Consider the following 8,240-nt stretch of genomic DNA (forward strand, 5'->3'; position numbering starts at 1 on the left):
CACTTTAAGTGAGGGCAAAGGAAGTGGACACTTCTCTCTCCTTCCTGCTCACTCACCCTCCCTTCTTGAAATCTCTCATCTCTATCTTCCGCCGCTGTCACACCCACAGGAGAGCCATTCCAAGGGCCACTTCCAAGCCCCTTTCCTTGTCCTCAAACCCGTGGTTCTCAACCATTCCCAGCTTCCTGTCAAGGCTGCCTCGACGGCCCCCATTCGCGGCCCCCAGCCCCCTCTCTGGGCTGGAAGGTGACAACCGCGAAAAGGAGGGCGACTCTCTCCTCCGCAGGGCTTCACGTGACATCACATCCTCCGAACGCGAAATCGGCTCCGCGGCCGGCCGAAGGGCGCAACTTCCCCGGTCGGCGTCCCACTGGCTCCTGCGCTCCTCCGCAGCTTCGAGCCGCTAGCGGAGCGGCGCCGCGGGGAGCGCGCCATGGCCTCGCCGGTGACCGCCCTGCTCCTGCCGCTGGGCCTGCTGCTCCGTGAGTTGGCGACCCCTGGGGAAGACGGGGCCGGGGCTGGCGGGGGGCGCGGGGCTCCCGGCTCAGCCTCACTACGTGTGCCCCGCAGATGCCGCCACGGTCCTCGAGTCATTCTCGTTCCGGATGTCGCCGGTGCGGGTGCAGGCTCGCCTGGGCGAGAAGGTGAAGCTGCACTGCGAGGTGCTGCAGTCCAGCATGACGTCGAGCTGCTCCTGGCTCTACCAGAAGCCCGGGGACGCCTCCAGACCCATCTTCCTAATGTACCTCTCCAGCACGCGGTCCAAGCCGGCCGAGGGGCTGGACACCAGTTACATCTCCGGCACCAAGGCCGAGGGCGCCAACTTCCACCTCACTCTGCACCGCTTCCACGAGGAGGACCAAGGCTACTATTTTTGCTCGTTCATGAGCAACTCGGTTATGTACTTCAGCAATTTTGTGCCTGTCTTCTTGCCAGGTCCGGGCGCCAGGGGCGTGGCACCCCTCGGTGTGGGGTTTGGGGCTCAGTCTGAGTCCATTTTTCACACGCTTCGAGCCTCTTAGCGCCCCTCGGGGCTACTTAGATACTGTTCCCATTTCACAGATGAGGAAACTGAGGCTAGGGCTAGAGTGCGACTGGATAGGAACTGAAGATGGCTTTTTAGGTCCGGTTGATCTGGGCTTGAGTTCCGGGCTTGTGTGATCCTGGGCAAGTTGTACTTAAATTCTCTGAGCCTCCCTTTGCTGGTCATTAAAATGCGGGTATCACCTCCAAGCCCACGAGGTTTCCGGTGGGGCCCTGGAGAGAGGCCGGGCGGAGGGGAACGGGCCCTGCATTCACGTCCGAGGCGCCGGGTACGGTTCGCGGACCAGGAGGTCCCACCCCATCTCCCCTGCCCTGAGCGCAGAGCTCCGCGAGGGCGGCGGTCTACGGCTCCTCCAGCGGAAAATCGGGAGGAGGAGCCCACTTGGCCAAGGCGCGCGGAGCGGTGGGGAGGGTTCGCGTGCACAGCTCCAGCCCGGCCCCTAACCACTCTCTGTTGTTCCCGCAGCGAAGCCCACCACGACGCCGGCGACGCCACCAGCCACGCGGGCGCCCACCAAAGCGTTGCAGACTGTGTCTCCGCGCCCAGAGGTGTGCCGGCCCTCGGCGGGCAGCGCAGGTGAGGCGGACGCGGAGAGAGCCCTCGCCAGGGGCAGCCCTGATCCTGAAGGTGGAGCCGAGGGCAGCCCGAGTGGTGGAGAAACCGAGAGACGGAGCCGGGAGAAGGAAGTGCCCCGGCTGGCTGGGTGGGGTGAGGGATCCCGGGCCCGCTCCTAAATGTCGGCGTCTTCTGTGTCGTCAGTAGACACAAGGGGGCTGGATTTCTCCTGCGATATCTACATCTGGGCGCCCCTGGCCGGGACCTGCACCATCCTTCTCCTGTTATTGGTCATCACGGTCATCTGCCACCGTCGTAAGTCCTAGGGAATCGCGGCGGGGAGAGTCAGCCCGACTCCCGCCCTTTGCGCGGCTTCGCTCTAGGCAGCCCTTGCCGGGAGTCGGGGTTGCAATTCCTGGGACCCCGAGCTGCTCCGCAGGGCCAGGCGCAGCCTTTGTCTTTCCTGGAGAGAGAACGCGGGAAGACCCCCTCGCGCTGCTCTTTCCACTCTCCGGGAGGTTTTTAGGAAGACAGTGCCCCGGAGCGGCAGCAGCAGGGGTGGGATGTTCCATGGGCAAAGCCTGTAGCAAGCGCACAGGTCTGGGCTTATTACAAACGCCTGGGACAGGGGGCAGTGGGGGGGGGTGGGGCGCGGTGGGGGGGGGGGGCTCTGTGGCCCTGGGACTTGTGCCCGGTAGGGCTGGTTCAGAACCACAACAGGCAGTGGTTTATCCTTGGTCCCCCTGCTTGCGAGCCCCCCACCCCGTCTTGGATCCCACGCAGGTGATTGTACTAACCCACGTTCACCCACATCTGTATTTGCAATGTTTTTTATTTAACATCTTTATTGGAGTATAATTGCTTTACAATGGTGTGTTAGTTTCTGCTGTATAACAAAGTGAATCAGCTATACATATACGTATATCCCCATATCTCCTCCCTCTTGCGTCTCCCTCCCACCCTCCCTATCCCACCCCTCTAGGTGGTCACAAAGCACCGAGCTGAGCTCCCTGAGCTATGCAGCTGCTTCCCACTAGCTATCTATCTTACATTTGGTAGTGTATATATGTAATGTTTTTTAAATTGATACAAAGAGGGATAGGAAAGAAGCCCTCACCTGGACTCTCAAGAGTTATAATCTTACTTACTGTATAGCAGAGGGAACTATGTTCAATATTTTGTAATAACCTATAATGGAAAAGAATCTGAAAAAATATATACGTATTATTTGTATAACTGAATCACTTTGCCGTACAGCTGAAACTAACACAATATTGTAAACCGACTACAATTTTTAAAAATTTTAATAATAACTATTAAAACCATAAAATATAAATATTATATCATGCTTGCTTTACAGTTTATTTCTTTATAGTATAAATTAATCTTCACAGTGTCAATCACATTATGCACTAATGTCATTTTACAAGTTTATGTCTTTTTTTATAATGTCGATGTAGTTATTGTTTGCTTTACATAAAATAGTCATAGCCACACTAGAAAAAAAAAGTTATAATCCTAAATAAATAGGAAAAGTGAAGGAGAAACCATATTTGGGAACTATTCGTCGTGATGGGGCAGACACTTTATTCCTTCTTTTTCCTTATCCAGGGAACCGAAGACGCGTCTGCAAATGTCCCAGGTGAGTCTCTTATAAACTCTGGGCCTGCTAACCCCAGGCAGCCCTGGACACAGGTCCTGGCTTCCCAAGCGGCAGATGGTGGGAAGCTTTCCCAGAGAGAGGCCATGGCAGTGGAGTCCTGGGGGCCAGGGAGTCAGCATAGAGCCTGAACAAAGAGCAGCAGAAGCCTGACACTGGGGAGAAAATGGAGGCCCAGGTCGGGCTTAGCGGGAGGGAAGTATGACTTCAGGAAATGTCTGTCTTGTTTGGCCTAGTATCAAAACGCCCATCTGAAGGATTCCCCCGATTAATCCTAGCTCCTCCAAAGACCTGAGGTCAATTTATCTGGATGATTCCAGCTGGGTCTTGTATTTTTCTTAAGAAAACTTATTTTTTCCTGTTGGCTTGGCCTAGCCTTTTTTGAGAGACAGCCAATTTTATCACCTGAACCAAATAAAGAACGGCCTCAGTTCCTAATTTCCCTGTGGCAATTCGGGGCCTCGATTTGCTGCCAAGGACTGCAGTGGGAAGAAAGGAGGACCAGGGGTTAGGGGCAATTAGCTATCTGGCGGTCCGACTCCCTCATCCAGTTCCAGCCCATGATCGTTCTGAAGTGATTAGGAAAAAACAAAAACGAAAAACAGTGTCCGGAAGAGAGGCCTCAGTCTCCTCCCTCCTTCGAGCTTCGGCCACGCAGCGCTGTGCTAACATCTAGCAAGCGCCCACTCTAGCCCAGCTCTGTGGCGGGAGTTATACCCAGGGTCTTCCTCATGCTCACAGCAACCCCACAGGGGAAACACCGCAGTGCCATCTCACAGATCACTGGCTCAGAGATCAGGAAACCTACCCAAGGTGGCAGAGTTATGCTTACACTCCAATTATCAATAATATTGAATAATAACAACCATTCGATGAAAGCCTAAAGTGTACCAGTGCCATATATCACTGGTACACTTTATATATATATATAAAAAGTTTCAAGTTTCATAACAACCTTTAAAATAGCTACTGTGACCACCATTTTACAGACGAGGAGACTGAGCCTTAGGACGTTTAGTGACTTGTCCAAGGCCATACTGCTAGCAAGTAGCAGAGCTGCAACTGCTATTCAAAGCCCAGGCTCCTCTCTGTGGCTGGGGGCCGAGGCAGAGGGCGTTAACGATAACCAACTATATTCACCAGTTCCTTTCGGTAGGTGAAAATGTTTCAAGTTTTATACCTGGGGTTCGCATTTCACACTTCTTGATATTTCTCTGCAGGAACCCAAGTTCACTGTCTTATACATCATTATTTTTAACAGTGGAAATGGAATGAATTTCCAATGCATATACTAGAGGTGATATACCAAGGGGATGAAGACTCTTTAAAAGCAGAGAAGGATTTTTAGCAATTTCAATATTCAGGGTACAGTTGGGAGCTTTTGGAGGAGAATCGTCCCTTATCTCTATCTTTTCTGAAAATTCTCATTTTGAAATGAGCCACTGAGAATAAAACTCTGCCCTGAAATACAAAGCTACGCAGGTTAAAAATCTGCATAAAAATATGAGGAACTCACACACGAGTTAATCAACTCAGTGATGACCAAGGGCAGCTCAGCTTCAACACAGAGGTTTGGGAGGATGCTGTGTGTAGACATGACACTCACGATGAATCAGCCCGTTTAGAAGGTGCCAGCCCAGTACTGAATTAACACATTTTTAGTGCAGCATCAAATTTGGGTTGTCAAAGGGACTTTCAGGTAAAGTAGCTCTGCTTGGTTGACGACAGTTGTTCTTTCACATCCTCCCCTATCACTGTGATCCTCCTGAGGGCTGAGAATCAAGTCAGATGATGGCTTGGTTACCAGACTGCTTCTCCCACCCCCATGGGGACCTTGACAAAGTCTCTAAGAAGCTGGGCTAACTGACTTCAGATCCTGGCTCCACCGCCTCCTAGTTATGTGACCTTGGGCACGTTCTCTAACTTCTCATCCCCCGTGGCTACCCCTCAGGTTGCCATGAGGGTGAAACAAGGTGGCACAAGGAAAGCTCTTGGCAGGCTGCTGAGGTCATTCACCCGGTGCCATGCTGGTGCCGCAGGGACAAGTCCTCAGACCCCCATGAAGGCTGGGAGGTTGGTGAGGGGGGGGTCGACACGGGTGGATGCTGCATCGCATTGCAGGGGCTCTTGCTGCAGTGATGGTCACCTGCCTCTCTTCCAGGCCTGTGGTCAGACAGGGAGGCAAGCCCAGCCCTTCAGAGAGATGCACCTAACATGGCGACGGGCCCCGCGTGACAGCCACTACAAGACTTCAAACTGAGAACTCTCCTGACAGGGAGAGCAGGAGTCCTTCTCTTTTGGTTCCTCCAGCCTTCCTTCCTTCCCTATGTATTCATTCTCATTAGTATTGTTTTCCTGGGGGTGGGGTGGGAAGAGTTAACTTTTTCTTTACGTGTTTACTTTGATTGACACAAAACGAGACTCTACCATGTCTAGGGTACACCGCAAGGGTTATAATACCGTTGTGCTCCCATATCGGGGTAAAGGGGAGGTAGGCCAGAGCTACCGCAAGCTGTGTTCTCGGAACCAGGCTGTGAGGGCTGGCGGGGGCCTCGGCACCCACTCAGCCCCAACCTCTTCCCCAGCCATTTTACAAAGGAGGAGGCTGAAGCCCAGAGATGGGCAGCAGCTGTATCAGAGTCCCAGCAGGGCTCAGGGCTCGACCTCCACACAGTCCAGGTCTCTCTTCTGGAGGCCTCTGTCTCAGAATGGGGAGCTGTGTCTCAAGCCTCAAGAGAACAAGTGATTTTTTTTTTCCTTTTTTTTTTTTTTTTCAGTACACGGGCCTCTCACTGTTGTGGCCTCTCCCGTTGCGGAGCACAGGCTCCGGACGCGCAGGCTCAGCGGCCATGGCTCACGGGCCCAGCCGCTCCGCAGCATGTGGGATCTTCCCAGACCAGGGCACGAACCCGTGTCCCCTGCATCGGCAGGCGGACTCTCAATCACTGCGCCACCAGGGAAGCCCACAAGTGATTTTTTTGAGCACCTGTGATAGACCCATTACTGCACCCAGAGCCCCGAGGAGGTAATGAAATAAGACAAGAGAACTTGACAGAGTTCTACGATGTAGCTGAACAGGATCAGACCTTTTAATAATTAAGCGCGAGACAATACAGACGACAGGAATTCCTCAAATAAAGTGGAAGGGGTGAACTGAATCCTGGAAAATGAACAACTAGACCTCTGAAGAAAACCTCTGTGAAATCCCAAAGTGGAGGCAGGATGGTTCTCCCAGCCCTCGCGTTGCAGAAGGACCCATGAAAGAGGAGAGGCTGCCCTTTGCAAACAAGATTTGAGCATCAGGAAAGCTGAATGGAAGTCAGCTCTCTCTAAACTTGAGATTTTGTATTTGGACATGCTCCTGGGATCATCGGTGAGTTTTTATAGTTTGTAAAGGCAGAATGGTGACAGCAGCTGGTACAGGCCCTGGCCTCCCCCGGACCAGCAGATGTGGGAACGTAGCAGACAGACTCTGGTGAGGAAGCTAAGAGCCCAAACTGCAGCCCTACACACGCATTTCCTCTCTTACCATGTTGTAGAAGCAATGCATGCTCATTGGAAGAAAAGACTTAAATAGATAAGGTAATAAGAATCCCCCATAATTCTTTACCTCAGGAATAATCCATTGTTAATATTATGGTATACATTCTTCCTGATTATTTTCCATGCATATGTATAAAATATATACTTTTTAAAAATGGGATTGCACTATGCTTTTATAAGTGGCTTTAATAAACAAACATTTATGGCAAACTCTTTTTTTATTACTTGGCTACATCGGGTCTTAGTTGGGGCACGTGAGATCTTCGTTGCGGCATGCAGGATCTTTCGTTGCGGCGTGTGGGCTTCTCTCTAGTTGCAGCACGCGGGCTCTAGAGCGCGCGGGTTCAGTAGTTGTGGTGCGCAGGCTTAGCTGCCCCAAGGCATGCGGGATGTTAGTTCTCCGACCAGGGATCGAACCCACATCCCCTGCATTGGAAGGCGGATTCTTAACCACTGGACCACCAGGGAAGTCCTATGGCAAACTTATAATAGCGAAATCTCATTCCATTTTTGGTTGTGCCATCACTTAACTATGACTTGACATTTAATTGTTTTCAATTTTCCACTACTATAATAACAAACACTACTAAAATGCTGCACACATCTTTAGGAGGAATACCTAAAATTATTGGGTCACTGCCCACTTTCACCTTGGACCCCCTCCCCCATTTTCACATCAATTGAAATGGATTCCTCTCTTGTTGTATCATCTTCCTTCCTTTTGTGCTTTCTTGGCAGCAGAAGAGCTGATACTCCTCTCATAATAAATCACAAAATCTTCATTTCTGTTGTTCAGGTAAAATATACGTATTGAAAAGTGCACAAGTCATTAAGCACACAGATGCAAGTCGTTATTAAATGAACACTCGCATAGCCAGCACCAGGGCAGAAATAGAACTTTCCCTGCCCCCCAGAAACTGCCTTCCACAGCCTTAACTTTTAAAAACAGTCTACTTTTTTTTTAAAATATAGAACTTCATGACACAATTAAGGGTAATGAAATGTCAGTTTTTTTTAAAGGTTTTTAAATTTATTTATTTATGGCTGTGTTGGGTCTTCGTTTCTGTGCAAGGGCTTTCTCTAGTTGTGGCAAGCGGGGGCCACTCTTCATTGCAGTGTGCGGGCCTCTCATTACCACGGCCTCTCTTGTTGCGGAGCACAGGCTCCAGACGCGCGGGCTCAGCAGTTGTGGCTCACGGGCCCAGTTGCTCCGTGGCATGTGGGATCTTCCCAGACCAGGGCTCGAACCCGTGTCCCCTGCATTGGCAGGCAGACCCTCAACCACTGCACCACCAGGGAAGCCCCAGTCTACTTTTAGAGAACAAAATCCTAGAAGAGAAAGTATCCCGAGTGTGGGAAAGCAGAAATGAAAGCTGAGAAAGTTCCTTTGAGACAAAATCTGGTTCTTCACCCCTCCTCCTGAACATATCAAGCTAA

General features: G+C 51.3%; 1 protein-coding gene across 2 annotated transcripts; it reads left to right on the forward strand.

Moving 5' to 3' along the window:
- The first annotated feature begins 324 nt into the window (after positions 1-324).
- CD8A (CD8 subunit alpha) lies at positions 325-7,004 on the forward strand. Of its 2 annotated transcripts, none has more exons than XM_079941301.1 (6): positions 325-482; positions 571-936; positions 1,511-1,621; positions 1,805-1,915; positions 3,212-3,242; positions 5,422-7,004. In XM_079941301.1, the coding sequence occupies exons 1-6, from the start codon at positions 434-436 to the stop codon at positions 5,471-5,473; spliced, it is 720 nt and encodes a 239-aa protein (XP_079797427.1). In that variant the 5' UTR covers positions 325-433; the 3' UTR covers positions 5,474-7,004. The 2 variants fall into 2 exon arrangements, with proteins under 2 accessions (XP_079797427.1, XP_079797428.1); XM_079941302.1 differs by having other exon boundaries at positions 1,808-1,915.
- Positions 7,005-8,240: the final 1,236 nt, after the last annotated feature.

Source organism: Stenella coeruleoalba, assembly GCF_951394435.1.
Source record: "Stenella coeruleoalba genome assembly, chromosome: 13".
In the NCBI taxonomy this organism is placed as follows: domain Eukaryota; kingdom Metazoa; phylum Chordata; class Mammalia; order Artiodactyla; family Delphinidae; genus Stenella; species Stenella coeruleoalba.

Excerpts from the sequence above, each read along its gene's own strand:
- CD8A (XM_079941301.1), top strand. The coding sequence starts at position 434 with ATGGCCTCGCCGGTGACCGCCCTGCTCCTGCCGCTGGGCCTGCTGCTC. Across the intron at positions 483-570 it reads GCCGCTGGGCCTGCTGCTCC|ATGCCGCCACGGTCCTCGAG; the intron begins GTGAGTTGGCGA and ends TGTGCCCCGCAG. Across the intron at positions 1,622-1,804 it reads GCCCTCGGCGGGCAGCGCAG|TAGACACAAGGGGGCTGGAT; the intron begins GTGAGGCGGACG and ends CTGTGTCGTCAG.